This window comes from Nansenia antarctica, assembly GCF_963989245.1.
Source record: "Nansenia antarctica genome assembly, chromosome: 4".
In the NCBI taxonomy this organism is placed as follows: domain Eukaryota; kingdom Metazoa; phylum Chordata; class Actinopteri; order Argentiniformes; family Microstomatidae; genus Nansenia; species Nansenia antarctica.
Genome location: NC_137689.1, coordinates 22,963,048 through 22,981,175, shown reverse-complemented (window position 1 = coordinate 22,981,175; position 18,128 = coordinate 22,963,048). Strand labels below are relative to the sequence as shown.

The 18,128-nt window shown below is 44.2% G+C and overlaps 1 protein-coding gene across 3 annotated transcripts; it reads left to right on the top strand.

Annotated features, from left to right (window-relative positions):
• Positions 1-214: 214 nt before the first annotated feature.
• On the top strand, positions 215-13,236 carry LOC308156942 (RNA-binding protein Nova-1-like; the record flags this gene model as incomplete). 3 transcript variants are annotated; one of them, XM_080530402.1, is made up of 4 exons in its annotated part: positions 215-380; positions 6,560-6,703; positions 11,578-11,744; positions 12,214-13,236. In XM_080530402.1, the coding sequence occupies 4 exons, from the start codon at positions 215-217 to the stop codon at positions 13,234-13,236; spliced, it is 1,500 nt and encodes a 499-aa protein (XP_080386528.1). The 3 variants fall into 3 exon arrangements, with proteins under 3 accessions (XP_080386528.1, XP_080386526.1, XP_080386527.1); XM_080530400.1 differs by having other exon boundaries at positions 11,578-11,822; XM_080530401.1 differs by having other exon boundaries at positions 6,500-6,703.
• Positions 13,237-18,128: the final 4,892 nt, after the last annotated feature.

Sequence of the window (18,128 nt, the reverse complement as noted above, 5' to 3'; positions counted from 1 at the left end):
ATCAGCCAACACTGAGCAGAGTCGAGAACAAGCTGGACCGAATGCACGCTGTGTTCATGTCATTTTGGTGTTGTTGAACGGGGAAAAGGTGGAGACATTTTCATTCAAACCGGAGAAAACTTGACTATTTTGGCCAGAACTCGCTTTCGTACTCTATGTCATGTGGTGAGGGCGCCGTGGAATAACGCTAATTGAATAACAAACTGTTCGGAAAATGATGGCCGGTGGAGCAGTTGAACAAAACGGGGTTTTCTCGAGTCCTCCTCACCATCACAGTCAACAGCAGCACATGGAGACGTCGGAGCCACTCGACTCCCGTAAGCGGCCGCTGGAAACTCCGAGCGAAGAGGCCAGTTGTACCAAGCGCACAAACACGGGAGGTAAGAGAAGAGATAGTGGCCTTTATGTATATTATGGACACCTTATCAGCACGTTGTCTCCTGCGTGTAAAACGAACTCATGTTGCAGGGCCTCTTTGATGTGAATGTTTCATCTGTCATCACCCCATATACATTTAAGAGACAGTTTAACAATGAAATGTCACAGCAGCTTTTCTTGGCGCATTATAATATCACTCATTGGTGCAGTTGCAGTATGAAACATAGGCTACTTGTATGTTGTTCAAACATACTCTGTTTCAAAGCATTGTAACTTTAACTTGAATTCCACATTTTCAGGTATACATTACACTTGCCTAAAAAGAAGCAAGCCTCGAGTGACAAGAGTAAAGTGATAGTTGGTATCTGTCAGCTCTGAACCCAATCACCCCTTCATGTTGTCCATCTGAGATTCAGTGTGACGTTTCCCATATAGTGGGAAATTGAGTTAATAAGGCACACGCTCTATGTGGGGTTGATAACAATATTATCAAGCAAAACAACTGACATTTTTTGAAACATTTGCAGAAGCAACACTGCATATTGTAAATGTCACTTTTGATCCTTCTTCCATACTGTCCCCTTACAATTGTATGTTGATTCCTTTACAACAACAATCAATAACAGTCAATAACCGGTATAAGGCTAAGCCTTCTGAATCAATACGCTATAAGGCTAGGTCCTCTGGATCACAGGCTCTTCTTTACAGCACAGTTTTTCTGCAAAAATTTAGGTATGAAGCCACTTTTACGACTGCTATAACAGTTAAATGTTATCAACCTAAGCCACCGTGGTTTTATATCCCTTATGCCAGCTCGGATTACAGCACAAGCAAACTGTCAGACCGGAGAGTCACACAAATATACTACTTCCCCCTGGACAAACCTATTTGTGTTGCTTACTTGTGTTTTAAATTAATAAAAACTTTGAATATGTTAATTAATTTTACACACAAGAAGAACCCAACCCAAATAAAGAGCCTGCAATGTGTTGCACACATGCTTACCAGATGATTCATCTAAGGAGAATAGTAACATTTCAGTTATAAGATTGAGGGTGTTTGGGATGGTGATGGTAGATACATGAATCCATGTCAAGGCAAGTCTTGTCTCCAGCTTTTGATCAGTATGCTGTAGACCAGCTCATGGGGACCACTTATTCCATGTGCTATGGTAATAGTGTGCCAGCAAAGAATACTGTATTATTCACTAGCTGGTGTACCAGTTGGCTTTGTCTGGCTTTCGACTATAATGGCCAGAGGATGCTATTAGCGAAAACCTAATAATAACTAACAACTGATAACTAGTCACCATATATCACTACAGTAATAACCTGTCGTCATGGTTAACACATTCGATGAGGTGGAGGTGGAGAGACCATGTCTTACCGCTCTCCTTGTAATGAGACTGTCTGTGATGTTCATCTCAGTGATGTAGTAACACTGTCATGAGCAGACTAGAGCTCTAGACTATTACTGCACAACCTATACAACCGCCAGATTACATATCATCTATTATGTGTGTTTTGTAGTCATGTCATATTTTAGTATGTTAAAATCATTATCTTATTAGGTTCCACATATATGTATAAACAATTTGCACTATTACGTATATTACATCTTGTCTGGTAAATGGTTTAGTATATCCTTCTAGTCATTACATACATCCTGACTGTGTCTGATATTGATCATCCAGTTCCTGTTAAACATGAACATGATTAGCAGTTACCATAATGGGCAGAAGCACTAGGCTACTATTTACTGCTGTGCGTCTATTGTGCTTTCAGGCACAGGTTGAGAGAATTACAGCCAAACTGGGTGAGGAGGAATAGCTTCTTTTTTTATCAGCAGTACCTCCTCCTCTTCCTCAAATTGAACATCTCTTTCATTCATCGCTCATGCTAATTTAGACAGTAATTACCCATGTCCTGAGCCCCTGTTGCTGGCTCACACGCTTTTTCTAAGCCTGTGTAGCTGTAGGATTAGGTATGATATGGTAATGTTGCTAATGGAAAGGTTGGCACAGGAATGTGAGCTGGTGGGGTGTTTTGTGAGAAGGACACAGGTGCCCTTGCAGAGCGGTGTGACGTGAGTGGACTGTGAATTTGCCAGGTGGCAGAGTGAAAAAGAGAGAGGGAGCGAGAGAGAGAGAGAGAGAGAGAGAGAGAGAGAGAGAGATAGAGAGAGAAGCCTTCAGGAAGACAATGCTTATGTACGCCACTGGTGAGCATTGGCGACACAATGAATGTGATTGGTTTATGGGTAGAATTTACTGAAAGACATTTGTCCAGAAGCTTATGGGCCTCTGTAAATAGTACAGTTCTGCTGTGTGATTTGAAGACATTGGATATTAATCTTGAAAATGTAAGCGGTTAGGCAAATGGGACTTGTGTTTCTAGAGGTTCCCTGGAAATGGCTATTGAGCGGAGCCAACCTCCCCCCGCCCGCTCTCCACACACAAACACACGTACACACACACACACACACACACACACACACACACACACGTAGGATACCTCTCTATAAGATTTATAGGCGTAGTGATTGGTTTCGTCGCCCCCCTCCACCATTCTGCGGCACTGCCATTTGCAGTGGTTGATGAGCCCCCCCGCCCTCTAAAACATGGCCGTCTAAGGAAAAGGGGGGTGGGAGAGGATAGGAGGGAAAAGGGGGGGTGGCGTTCGGCGCGCTCTTCTCAGATCACTCCTCTCCTCCTCCATCATCCACTCTCGGCGTCCACACACCTCTTCAGCCATCGCTCAAGGTCACCCCACGCTCTCTCCCATTGAACACACAAACCAACCCCACGGCTCGTTTCGCCTTTGTCATTTTCCACTAAAAAGGAAAGTGAATGGGCTTCTACGCTTTATAGTGCTGCGTCAAAAGAGGCGGAGTGGGGGGAGAAAATTCAATTTTTTTGGGACAGGCATTGGGGGGTGGGGACGTGACGCGCTGGGGGGAGGAGGTTGCTGATTGGCCAGGCAGGGTGTCAGTCCTCCACGCTACTGCAGATGGACGGGCCACTCGATGAATATGGATGAGAGCAGTGAAAAGGGTGATGCGGCAGGGAAGACCCCCCCCCTTCAAACCGGTGCAGGCTTGAACAATGCGTGGCGTCTTTCACTGAAAACACTGAGAGCCTGCATTAGCATTTTCTCAGACAATTGAGGCTCTGGCCAGCTGCAGGCATGGCTTGGATGCTGCGGTGAAATCTTTTTTTTTGCACCCACTGATGTGTTAGACCTTGGTGAAATAGGTTGACCGGCCGCATTCCTCAACGCCACCATTGCACCTATGCCGAGCCCAACGTTAAGGTACCCTTTAGAGATTGTGCCCCGGCATTGATGGCGATCTGACAGAGGATTTTAACCAGCAGATCTCAGAATGGGTAAGAGCCAAACTCTTTTTGTGTGACTTGTTGAATTCATTTATCATGCGTAACTCTTTGTTTTGTATCGCGGCACGCAAATCTCATCGGTTCATTATTGCACGTTTTGTTCCATCGTCCTTGCTGGCTGTCAGCGGTGCAGGTTGGTCTATTGAAATGCAGAGTGGGTATCTGGAGGGGTAGTGAAGAGGAGGGGGGGGGGGGTGGGGGGTGGTCACAAGGCATTTCCTCCTGACCCACCCCCCTTGAGTGACTTCACTAAACACGTTTGGCTCCGTGTCCGTGTCTCTCTCCTCCAAGCCATCCCTTCAGCATTGGATCGGGGGGGTTCTGAACTCACACCCCACTGGGCTTAGCTCCCCCAACCTGCCCCGCTGTACCCATCCCCTGGTGGAATCGCAGCAACAGATTGCCATGTTTACTCTACCACTTGACGCCATTGAAACCTGTTACTGTGATTTCAGACGCGAGGACTGAATTAATTATTGACTAATGACAGCAAACGCTGCTGTGAAGGCAATGGAGGGGATCTCAGCAGCATGCCTTCCCCTGCTGGGGTGACACTGGTTTAAGAGACATAGGGGTTTGTGCTCGCCTGCCAACGGCAGGTCCTACAGAGGACGGTTTGACTCTTCGATCCCCATTGTTCAGATTGTCTTGACTGAGTAGCCTTGGAGACAGCCTTGGTGACCACTATCACAGAGTCTGAAGCCTAATGAACACATTTACCAACGTATGGGCCATGGGCTTTTCTTTTTCACCAAGGTCATTTATTGTCATACGCTTTTTTTTTTGCTTGAAAAGGGGAAATGTCTGGAGTATGAAGCAGAGATCCATGCAGAAAAAGGGGTCTTATATGAATGAATATGGTTCCTGTCATAGTGTGACGCCATTATAATGGTTTCTCTCAGATTTATAGAAGTGCTACTGATGTTCTTGGAGAGTCATTAGTGTGATTTACAGCATATATACATATATATGTATATAACATATATATATGTTGACGGGGCTGTTCACCATGTTGAAGATTGAGAGAATTTTCATTGAAATTTAGAATACAGAGTCATGAGACTCAGAGCAGCAAGGAGGGTCCTTTTGGACCAAGGCAACTTAATGTCATCTAATTGACCTGGGGTTTGAGAAACCATAACGTCATTGCCATAATCAAAAGCGTCGGCCTTTCCAGCAAAACAATCAAACCCCAAATGGAACATGAGAGGCATATTAATGCAATCAGGAACATAGCTGACGTGTAGGCCGAGTGTGAAATCCCATAGATGTCAGTGTCATGTTCATTAAGATGTGGATCTAATGAGCGCATTACAGAGGCAAACAGAAGGTCAGTCTTAGCATAGGGAGATCTAAGTGTGCAGACCTACATCCATCATCACTGCCTCTGGATGAGCCCCCACATTCACCCCGCCCCCTCCCGCATGAAGCAAAAGATGTGACGACACTCACAAACCCAAAACCGTGGCATCATTCAAAAATTATCATTGTTATCACCATCCGTTTCGGTGCTGGTTTGTGTTATATAGATTGTTCATGTACATGGATACGGAGTGAACAGTACTTTAAACGTCCATTCGTAGTGGAATGACGTCATCCTTGCTGCTAATATGGCTACTGAAGAGGTCCCAAAGGGACGTCATTCCATCGTAAAAAATAAATGTTAAATTAAGAATTAGAATTAGAATTAGAATAATTATTTTGGTACCAGCATGTCATTTACTATTATCTTGATTTTGAGGGTAATATTGGGGCATGTCTGTCTGTATTTAAGTTTTTTCTTTATTTAACGTATTTGTGGCGTAGCACACCCAAGTGTTGGTTATAATCACGCAACATCCAATCCCGATATGTGGTTGATTAGTTTGTTCTGCGCTAGCCCTTTCACTGTGCTAGGGTTTGTCTGGATTGAGCCACTTATAGGCAGAGGAACTTTCAGTTTAATGGCAGAACAGAATGTTTGGCTAGCCTATCCCTTGAGCTGACTTGCTGTCAATCACTGACTGATACAAAACACTGTAAGCTCATTGAGACCTCTTCGGAAATGGAGGAGATAAGAGTCAGTCTTGGCAGTACCCACTTTAACAAATCTGAGGGATTTGTGTCCCATATGCTCTCATCACTTCCACTCATTACTCAGGATCACACTGTATTGGATTTCATGCACTGCAGGCATATGACCGTTTTCTGTGTTTCTCCTGTACAGTCCTCTGTGAGTAATATTCCCTATTACAATATGTCATTTTGAAAAAATTCTGATGTTTCTTGTGCTCGTCTCTCGGATTGATTTATGATTGATGATTGATACTGTTAGACGTGGATTGATTTGAACCTTGAAATTCAAAAATGTTGTCAGAGGATTATAAAAAGGAAACCAAAACTCCTTGAAAACAGTTAAAATTAGACCTCTGCAAACTGGAAACGAGGTCAGCATTTACTCCACAGAAAATCTGGGACAGAACACAGAACGTGTCACCAAACTGATAAAATGTGGGACTGGAGGCTACAAAGAATGACACTCAAAAATGAAATATAACCCTCTAGATACCTCCCCCTCAGCGTGGAAGTTTGACAACAAGATATGTAGCTACCTACTCAAGTGAATGCAATGCATGTGACAGTTATACATTCCTATTGTGAAATATTGAATCCAAGAATGAATAAGAATACATAGTGAATGCGAGAGCCGGGCTGTCTGAGGGGCTAGGTTGTATATGTGATGTGTAGAGCGTCTTCACTACAGTAGCTCTGACCCCTCTCCCTTTCTGTGCCTGTCTCCCTCCCCAGAGGAGGGTGAGTACTTCCTGAAGGTGCTGATCCCCAGCTATGCGGCCGGCTCTATAATTGGCAAGGGCGGCCAGACCATCGTGCAGTTGCAGAAAGAGACGGGCGCCACTATCAAGCTGTCCAAATCCAAAGACTTCTACCCAGGTAAGAGGGCTCCACTTATCCTTCACATTGTTCCAATATAAAGGCTGGGACAGGTTAGAGTCTCCAGAACCATCACATTCTCTGATGAATACTGAATACTATTCTAATAGTAGTGGTGGGGGTAGTGGTGGTCTACTCTAGTGGATAGTGAGTTGGTCTGGTGATCGGAAGGTTGTGAGTTCAAATCCCGCCTGAAACACCACCACTAGTGTGCCCTTGAGTAAGGCACTTAGCCCCCAGTTACTCCAGGGAGACTGTCCCTGTAATTCATAATTGTAAATCGCTTTGGATTAAAAGTGTCTGCTAAATGGCAAATTATTAGAAATTATTAATGGCATGTGAGGACTGGGAAGATTCTGTTCATTGTTTGTTCACCCCAACCAGGGACTGCAGGTAAAACCCCAACCATGACACCTGACAAGTTCTAAGAGCTCTCTACCCAGACAACAGATCCATACCAATGCTCCAGCTGTTATTGACTCAGGAGTAGCATTTAAATCTTTCAAGCAATTTCTCTTTTTAATTTGGCTGCACTCTTAGCAGGGAGTCAAGCCAATTTCTGTGCAAAGTCTGTATTCCCCAGAAGAACAATCATTCTCCATTCTAGTACAATGCAAGAACTGCATTTAATCAGTTTCCCTTGTAGCTGCCTGGCTGCCATTTTATTTTCAGATAGAGAGCACATTTTCTTATGTCCAGGAAATGTAAGGGTACATTGAAAGCACCAGTCATTGAGAAGGTTCTTATTGGAAACAATGTGGGCACATGGAAAAAAGACGGTCATGTTTTCCAATGACCCCTATGTGATGGAGGTCACAGCTCTCTCTGCTGGGTGCTGAAGCATCATGTCCTCTAACAGAAATTCCAGAGTCTGAGAGACGTGTACTGTATGTCCTTCATGCCGGAGGAGGTTTCAACCTGCTGAAATATAACAGGTGTTGAGCTGCTCACTGTTGATTATGTCCAGATGTTTACTCTGATAACTGATAGAACTACATGTTTTGTTGTGTTGTACACTGGTTTGAAATCATTTTATACAGATCGGATATCGACTGTGGTACAGCGAAACTAAAAGCATGTCGTCAGTTGCTCACGGAGACATAAATGGAGAGGAATGAGCGCACTGCTTTTCCCTCCGATTCTTTTCACACAAGATGACTTATAGTAAATTCTCTGCTTGCCTCAAGCAAACAATTATATGACAGAGGAGAATAGTTCTCCAGGACTAAATGTGTGCCTCTAAATGGCTATCTAGATTAGGTCAATGAAAAAGAATCTGTCCCCCAACCTCTGCCAATTCCGAGTGATATTGCACTCTGAAATGAGCTATATGTAGAAAAGAGAGATTATACTGCCCTGCAGAAATTTGTACAACATGGCTCTAATATGGCCTATTTTTCGAACGGAGGAAGGCTTGATATATTATGCTTTGACTGAACCTTGGCAAAGTATCACCAAACCTTGGCACAGAATAGAAGTATAATAACCCTCTTTTATAGGGTCTTCTTTACTTTGAATATCCCGCCTAAAAAAAAAACGTCTGTATGAACAACAATCAACAAATTAGATTAGATTAAACCTTATTATCATTGCAGAGTACAAGTACCAGACAACAAACTGCAGTAGATACATAAATACAACAGGACACCAAAAATGTACTAGTTAACTAGCATGGAATGAATAGCGCTGCTTGTTTAGACAGAACACATGAAAGCAGTTGTGCTGTTTGGACCCTCTCTGTCTCTGCCGCTGGGTCGTAGATGTGTTGATAGGCCACCACCTGCTCTGCTTTCCCCCCGCCTCATTACTGTGGTGAGTGAGGAGAGCCATTCAGGGAGAGGGTGCTGGCAGGGATCTGATTGGGCGGTGCTACGGCCCCCCCAAAGTAAAATTAAACTACTACACTGCACAATGGGCTAGAACTCCACTCCAGGACCAGATACACAAGCATTTGCAGCTGTTGTCTTTTAAAAGATAAAAACCCTGGGATTAAAAAGACAAGAACCCAGGTGAAACCCATGAAACTGTCTTTTTTTATTACGTTCTACTACCTGGATATGCTGCTACTTATGTAGGCTGGTTTTTTTCTTCCTTTTGAGATGTATCCTTTCTCTACTTGAGTAGGTCAGGTGTTTTAGTAGGAGTGTTTCCTCTACCTTCAGTTCGCGCTGTTGCGTGTGAGACCTGTGCTAACATGTTATTTTTAATGCCATTACACACGGCTCACCCCCTCACCTCTTGTCCTGTAGCAGCCTGAGCTCACACTGCATACAGTACCATGACACACTGCAGGAGACAAATAGACAGAGCTATTTCCCCCGGCGGACCGCTCAGCGATAGCTCGGTTAAAGGATCCCACCCACCTCACGTCTCCCCATCAGTCAGTGTAAGACATGAGACCATGAATGGAAGAGCCTTGATGAGAGCTGTACGACTGGGCCCTGCTGTGGTGGCCTGAGATGAATGACTGGAGATAGTGAAGGGTGTGGATGATGCATGATTGTGTGTGAGGGAGAAGACAAGGGGGCAGGCCCAGAAATAGCCTGTTTCAATCTCTCTCTCTCTCACTGGATGTGACCCTGGCCCAGCTGTACTCAAGCTGCTCTCACACACGCCAAGTTTCCTCCCCCCCCCCTCTCTCTCTCCTAATATTTTTCTTATAGTACTTGATAGTTTAGATAATGCCATAAATAAGATGGCATCAAGCCGGCTCTCCAGAGTTTTGTTTACAGGTTTGCCTAGTAACACACTCAACCCAACCCCCTTTTTGTTATTTGATCGCATCCTTAACAACACCTTACATGACAACATTACCCCAACCGGGCCTGCATAGGACATACTGTGCACACATAGTACATGCATGCTTACACACACACACACACACACACACACACACACACACACACGCACAGGTCCCAGCAGCTGCAAAGAAAGCTGTGGGTCCATGATTCGAGGGCAAAAATCTTAGAACCAAAACTCCAGACTCCCTCCTTTGTGCAGCTGGCTGTTAGCCCAGCTAGCATATAAAGTTACTCACTGTGCTGTACGGACAGATAAAAAGGTTATGATGTCATAGAAATATGGGGCTTGTGTTTTTGATTAGCCGAAAAAACACAATGTCTGACCTCACCCTGAAAAAGGATACATACCAGTCAGTCCATTCTTGGTGAGGTAGTTCCTTCAAAGAGTCATAAGCAACCTAACTGAAATGCTTTGAAAAACGCCTCTCAGTATTCAGAGGAAAATGCAGATAGTTGTTAGGGCTTTATAGCCCTCTGCAGTTAAAGAACTGCAGCCTAAGGCTTTGGACAGAGGCCACTGCACTCCAGAACGGAGGTCCTTCTTCACTCCGCCTGGAGAGACTAAACATGGTGCCAGAAATCCATCGTAAGATTAAAGACACTTATTGTTGATTTTATTACACACATATAACTGATCCCACATTATAGCTGGTCATATATAGCCTGTAGTCTAGTACTAGTCTAGAGATCCAACCAAATTCTCTACTTGGGGCTACCGTTGAAATTCTTAGTGTTCTTCCATCTACAATGCATGGCATCACATAGAGATACATACCCGCAATGGACAAGACGAACCAAGGGACTACACTGTCCGCACCACATAACTGGTGAAAGACAATATGGTTGAATATCAGGCTTTTGAGATGGGAACAGTGGCAACCAGCCCGTGTTTGGTTCTCAGTCAGAACCTCAAGGCTACTTTGATTAAACCCTGGAGTTTTTCCCCAGACAAGGACTGTGTGGTTTGATAACTCGGACATACATTTCCTGAATGTCGACAGGTGCCTAACGGGCAGATGTTTGTGTCACCGAATCCTGTAAGGGAAGATGGAATCACATTATAGGATAGAACACAAATGACCAAAGCTAGAGCAGAGCAGTGTTGCCCGGAAACGAACAGGCCAGTCTTGGCCAGCTGGTCTTTTAACATGAGCGAAGTCCCCTGAATTAGAAGGTTAGGAAGACTCTGTTGCTACCATGGGAAATGTGTCTGTACCACACCATCCCTGGAACCGATTGGATTTCACGAGATTGTTGCTCACCAGCAAATCATTTTGTATGTTTTTAAGACTCATAATATTCGTATATTTGGTAGATGCAATAAAGTTTAAATTGACGATGGTGGTATGAAAGTACTATGGGTGTATGTGTGAGAAGGAAGGAAAGAAAGAAAAAGAGAGCAAGGCAGAGGAGAGGGGGTGGGGTAAGAGACGGAGAGTCAAAGAGAAGCATGCAGGCTGTAGAAAGGACACACTGTTGCATCACCTGTTTCCACGGCGCGGCTCCTTAACCATGGCAACGGAATTCCGGTAGGGCCAACAACGGGGGTGTAGAAAGAAGCTGGGAAGAAGCAAGAGTGTGTGGAGTCTATAGAGGGTGGGGGGTGGGGGTGGGGGGTCGGAGTGGACAGACTCAGAATTCCTGGGCTCTGAAAGAGTTACATCATTTAGGAGGAATCCTTTGTCCCCCTGTGGTTTGTTACCCGAGCTTGTCTTTTTTTTTTCTTCTTTCAGCTGCTCTATTCTTGATCGTGTAAATTAACTCAGAGGGAGCTGGAATAGGCTAGCAATTAGCCCCTCCAGTAAAAATAATGTGTAATACTGTGTATCTAAAACTGTGTTAACAAACCACATGGAGGCTTTTTTATCTGAATAATATTCTAGCACCAATAACTCTCCAGGGGTTGATTTGTACAACTAGGAACAAATTGTCCTTTTATCAATTGTTTGTTCTATATGTCCTCAGCAAACACATTTCAGGAGAGAAATCATTTCCGCCAGCTTCATTTAAACAGAGAGCCCTTCTGATCACTAAAATGTGACATCATCATGTTTTGTTCCTCTCTCCTCACAGGAACCACAGAGCGTGTGTGTCTCATACAGGGTACAGTCGAAGCGCTGAATGGTGTCCACAACTTCATCGCGGAGAAAGTCCGCGAGATGCCCCAGAGTGCCCAGAAAACAGAGCCAGTCAGCATACTGCAACCTCAGACCACAGTCAACCCCGACCGCGTCAAACAGGTGAGACAAGTCAACCCCGAACACCATGCCAATATTACATCTAATGATAAGACAAAGCGTACTGCTTCACATACACAAGTAGAAACACGTAGGTTTGATGCTGGAGAACGAGAATGTTGACATGAGGAATTGACGTAGCATGTGTCGACTGGTCACCACCACATGGCAAGAGCACAGTCACATTTCCAACACACCTTGTCAGGCAGAGAGGCCTGTCTCTTTGGATGTATACCCCGCAGGCCCTGGCAGGGTCAGGAAAATGTGAGGGCATGGGGTTATTTTTACCCCTGGTCCTCCACAGTTAGAGGCAGCTGCAGCCTAAACCCCTGGGATTAACAAACAGCTGAGTAAAGCAGGGGCTGTGATGGCAGACTGACTCAGAGATGTGAGTGAGAGATGTTTTTCTCTTTCTCCATAACCCTCTTTCCAACTTCTCAATCTCTCTATTTCTATCTCTCTCTCTCTGTAGGCTAAGTTGATAGTGCCCAATAGCACTGCTGGCCTGATCATCGGGAAGGGCGGAGCCACCGTGAAGGCAGTGATGGAGCAGTCGGGCGCCTGGGTGCAGCTGTCCCAGAAGCCCGAGGGCATCAACCTGCAGGAGCGCGTGGTCACCATCAGCGGGGAGCCCGAGCAGAACCGGAAGGCTGTGGAGATCATAGTGCAGAAGATCCAGGAGGATCCTCAGAGCAGCAGCTGCCTCAACATCAGCTACTCCAACATCTCCGGCCCTGTGGCCAACTCCAACCCCACCGGCTCTCCCTACGCTAACTCAGCCGAGGTCCTGCCCAACGCGGCCGCCGCCGCGGCTGCCACTGCCTCCAGCCTCCTGGGCCAGGCCGGCCTGGCGGGCATGGGCGGCTTCCCCACCGCAATGTCCAGCTTCTCTGGCAACGACCTGCTGGCCATCACCTCGGCCCTCAACACTCTGGCCAGCTATGGTTATAACACCAACACCCTGGGTCTGGGCCTCAACCCCGCCGCCGCTTCCGGTGTCCTGGCCGCTGTGGCGGCGAGCGCTAACCCGGCCGCAGCCGCCGCCGCTAACCTCCTGGCCTCCTACGCCAGCGACGCCTCCGGCGGTGCCGGCCACCCTGTCGCGGGGCTCGGGGGCTTCTCCCTGGGCTCGCTGGCTGCCGCCACAGGGGCCTCCAACGGCTACCTGAACGCCTCGTCCCCGCTGATGGCCTCCTCCCTGCTGGCCGCAGAGAAGCTGGGCGACGGGGCCAAGGACGTGGTGGAGATCGCCGTGCCCGAGAACCTGGTGGGCGCCATCCTGGGGAAAGGAGGGAAAACGCTGGTGGAGTACCAGGAGCTGACGGGAGCCCGCATCCAGATCTCCAAAAAGGGAGAGTTCATCCCCGGCACGCGGAACCGTAAAGTTACCATAACGGGATCACCCGCGGCAACGCAAGCCGCCCAGTATCTGATCAGCCAGCGGATCACGTACGAGCAGGGCGTGCGTGCCACCAACCCACAGAAGGTGGGCTAAAAGGGAAAAAAAGATGAAAGGAAAGGAAGGATGAAGACAGAGAAAAAGAAAGGAATCAAGAGGGTCACAGAGGAAAAAAAGGAAACGTCCAAATATCTGTTCAATATTTCAGTATTAAGAGAGGATCACAAAGGAGGAGGCGGGGAGAAAACCAAGATAAGTGTGTGTGATATGTGAATGTGTTTTTAGGACTGAAGTCCTGATGTTTTTTAAAAGTTGTGTCGAGTCCTTTTGATGACGGTGATCAGAGTAAAGCTGAACTGGTCCACTGCCAAGCTGCAGATCCAGGGGTGAGGCCACACGATTTCACCCTCCTTCAAAAAACCTCATAGCTGGGTTTATTTTGGGTATTTTGTTCTCCTAATTTTTTCTCTAATTTGTTGAGTTGGTTTTCAGCTTCAGTTGCAGACCTCTGCTCCCGGTGAGTTGAGAGTCAGTTCAGGTTCCAGACAGCTAAAGGAGCAGAGATAGCCTTTGCTTATGCCTTTTTTTTTCTTCTTTTTTTGGGGGGGCTAACCTCACTCTTTGTACACAATGCAGAAGGCATTGTTTACATGGAAGAGGTTACATGACGAGCACCAGGGGTCATCTCAAGACCATTAGGCAGCAATTTCAATCTAAATTCTTAGCTGACATTTATATTGTTTATGACATTATGTCAAAGTGTCACTCAATCTAAAATTGAGGTTTGTAAAATTGGGTTCTTGTCATTTTATTTTCATCAGTTATTTATTGATATTGTCTCATTCAAACACTTATAGATTACTTAAACCTGTGAATCCAGGTTGATCTGAATGTAAAGACAATATTATTGTTCTCGTTTATTTTTGATGACTAAACTTTGAGTTACAGTGAATTTATATGTATAATTCAAACCCAGTCAGAACTCCACAGTTACTATATGTGAGTATAGTTCAGGGGTCAAATGTTCAATGTGAGAGGGTAGAGGAGACACACAGGAATGTACACAGACATAAACAAACACACAGACACTCACACTTAGATAACCCCACACACACAGACACGTGCTTACATGCAAACTCAAACACAACCACAGACAAAGAGTACACAAACACATGTGTAGTTGCTAGACCCTACTTTTGGTGCTACGACATATCTAACTAAATACCTAAATTAAAATCCCTTTGGAGAGTATTCTTCCTCTCCTTGATTGTAAAATTCAAAGTGTAGTCTACTCATCCGTAGTTTGTGGGATCTAGTTCTGCCTTTACATTAACAATATAGCACTGTATTTCATGTTGAGATACAAGCCAGTCTTAATATTTAGACCCACAAAATCACAGTTCTCCTTTAGCTGCCATTGCAGACTGTTTCTTGTGCCACTGTGGACAGTTTAGGTCAGAATAATGTAGTTACTGATCTAAGACGAATCCTTTATCGTATTGTCATGAATTGGCCCTGTACTTCGAGTTAGCCAGTAGATATGTTGCCTTGAGACATACTCATACATAGAAATTGTATTAAACCCCATGAGACGAAACATCAAATCTATGAGAGAAGACAACCCTATACACATACAGCTTGAGGTGTCTTACCTCTCAATTGAAGCAACATCTTACCAGGAAAGTTCCCCGGGGGATGAAGCACTACAAAGCAGTCAACAAGCTATGTATGAAATAATGTCTGGGAGCAAAGTGACTATTGCTTAACATCTAGCCTAGCTGATAGTCAAGAGCCAGACACTAATGAGAAGAAAATGGAGTTACAATGAAAAAAGGCCTCAACTTTCAGTTTTTCTGTGGACCATCCTTCTCAATTAGAGTTAAATCCAGATCGAGCCAAACAGTTTCTGCAGATGGTCAGTCCAGCCTATTATCTTCCCTAAAGCAGACATTAACGCTAGCTTAATATCAGCGGTAGTGCATAAAAGGAGCAAAGTTTGGGCAAAAATTGTTTGGCAAACGGCAGGGAGGGTAATTGTCTAGAACATTTTCAAACACACCGATATTACCCTGGCTTGCTTCCGTGCTGCTATCCATGGTTTCCATTTGAGTACACTGGGTCTTATGACTGCACTGTGAGACATGATGGAGGCATAACACAAAGTGTGTCTGTCCCTAATGAGCCAAGTGTTCATATTTTGATGTACATATCTATACAATAAATAGGCCTACAGCTGGCACACATGCATCGCATGTTGTTAAGAGCAAACCAGCGGAGCAATGAGCGAAGGAATATCTCCACGAGAGCGTCCATCCTGGGACGTCTTGTGACATTTTTTTTGTTTACCAGTACTGCACAGCAGAAAGCTGCTATACTCATATTAATGGAAGTCTCTTATATCATACTGATCAGTCAACAGTCGACCGCTTTTGAAATACCTAAATTACTCATACATTTTTCTCCTGCACAGCAATTCTGAATCTTATTCTGACCTACTTTTCTGTTTTAAAGACATTTATCAATGGCCTTCAACCAGAGCTCTGTGATCAGCTTTTAGAATATGGGGCTGTCAGGGTTAGAGACCGAGCAACATCAAAGGGACAAAAACACTCTCTGTGTGAAATTAAATCACGGGCCCCTCCTCTACCCATTATTCAATAGTTATAAGGCATATCGGCAGACTTTGACCCCTTCAGCAGCTCTGGTTTTGAACTTTCTGCATGGCGTTGCACTGGCAAGCCCATTACCCTGACTCAGTGAATACACATTATCTTTCCTTTCACTGTATTTCTGGAAAGATGTACCATGATTTATGATCGTACTCACTGAACTGAAATTTGATCACTCCAGCTAAACAAGGTAACTTCCACACCTAGGGGTTAAGACAAGTCGTATTTTACGCCCTAACCACCAGATATTTTCGCGCTGATTTTAAATACAAGCACAAATCCAGGTGATTTATCAATGCAAATGAACTGCTTGGCTCAGAGAGAACCCTTCTGTAGAGGTGTCTGATCTATACATTGTGCCAAATCCTCTCTTTCTGCATCCATCATCCCTTTTTCCTCTCTATCAACATTTGATTCCCTTACATAATGCTCTTTTTAACCTCTGTCCAGATCCCTGTCTCTCTTTCCTCCTACACTCTGCTCCCCCCTCTCTCCCTCCGTCCTCCTGTCTTGTCTACTTATAGGTGGTGATGTGTGGTGTTGCCAGGGTGGGTCGAAGTGATTGATGGGAGTTATGCACTATAGGTCATAAGGGTATGCAAATATTGACACAGCCCGTAGAGTTCACAAGGCTAAAATGCACAGAGAACACCTGCCTCCAGACTGTGACACCCACAAGACCAACCAGCAACATTGGCTCAAACTACACTATCAAATTCCCCCTATAAGAGGAACGAGTAGGATGTAGAAAGGTTAAAACCGTGAACTATGACCTTTTAAGGGGGCAGGGAGGGGTTCAGGTTTTTTCTATTAGAAAACAAAAGATGGTGAATCTTGATTGAGATTTCTGTTGGTTAAACAGAGCTTGTATCCCAGCCTCTAGACAAAATAAAGCAGGAGATGAGATGTACAAGAGAGAGAGGGAAAGGTGGGGAACTCGTTTGTGACCTCAAGCTGAAACAATGACATCCTTTATGCATATCCTCATATCTGAAAATGACTAGAATTAATTTCTGTGGAATATGTCATGTCACATGATCTATATGTACTTTATTGTAGCTAATCTAGTTTGTAGTCCAAATGCAGTCCAGCGTTGTCGATACAATGTGAACTATGTTATATTTGTGTGGATGATGAGAGTGCCAACTAAGCCTGATTAAGATTAGCTTTGCGATTTGTTTGTGCATTATGATGACTCATCATCGACAGGTGGCGTCCATATTTCTGTCATTGATGATTTAGTTGACAGTAAGAAAATGTAATGAATATTGGAAGCAATATAGTAGCATGTTGTCCTGTTTTGTGTTTTTGTTATGTCTGTTGTATGAACCTTTGAAATTACTAAGATTTTGAATGAATAGGTTTACATGTACTTTTTGTAAGTTATGAAAATGCTGCTATTTGATAAGTAAAATATACAAAAATATTTTAGTTGAAAAGATGTCTGGTCTGTTGATTAGAAACATGCTCTTAAAGACAGGAGCATTAAACGAGGTGTATAGAATACTATACAGTATTGATAAGATAGTAACAGTAATAATAGACTCTATAGTACAACCTGTGCCAAACTAGACCTCTGCAGCTTCTGAAATTGTAGATGTGCGATCAAATGTTAGATATCAATAACTTGTTTAGAAGTGCTGATGAAGTGCCAATCAAACATGTCTTTTAAGTTAAGAAAAGATAATCAAATACATTAAGAAAACGAAGGACAAAAAACTATTTTGTGCATTGTTTTACCCCATAGCTACATAGAGTAAGAGCTAAAGATTGTGATTTTTATGGATCCATGTTGTTTTACACTCCATGCATCCCCTGTGTGTTTGTTTGACCTGTGGCTTAAGCACTGCTGTTTTTTCACAAACGTCTCTATAGGCCAGCATGGACTAAGCATAACATATTATAAGCATTCATAACATAGCCATTAACAATCAAAAAAATGTGTTTCGTGGAGTTAGGTGTTATCTTTTTGCACGTCTTCTATTGCATGGTATCAAAGTGAATTATGGAGGGGAAAAAATTACAGAAAAAAAAGCGAGTTGTCTCGCAACATTCAAAGACATAATGTTGCATGCAGTCAGTTGTAGAGCAAAGTTAAGTTAATTCGCCTCATATTTAAAACGTTTTTTCTTGTCGTAAGTTGGGAGGGAGCCCATTATCGTCATGTTGGCCCAAAACAACACATGTTAGATCAAAATTCTCATTTATCCATCTCTCTTTATATTACCACAGACAAGGTTATGTTTTTTAGGTACAGTGAGGAGTATTACAAATGTGAAACAAGCAAACGTGAAAATGTTATTCAGTACATTGGCTCCT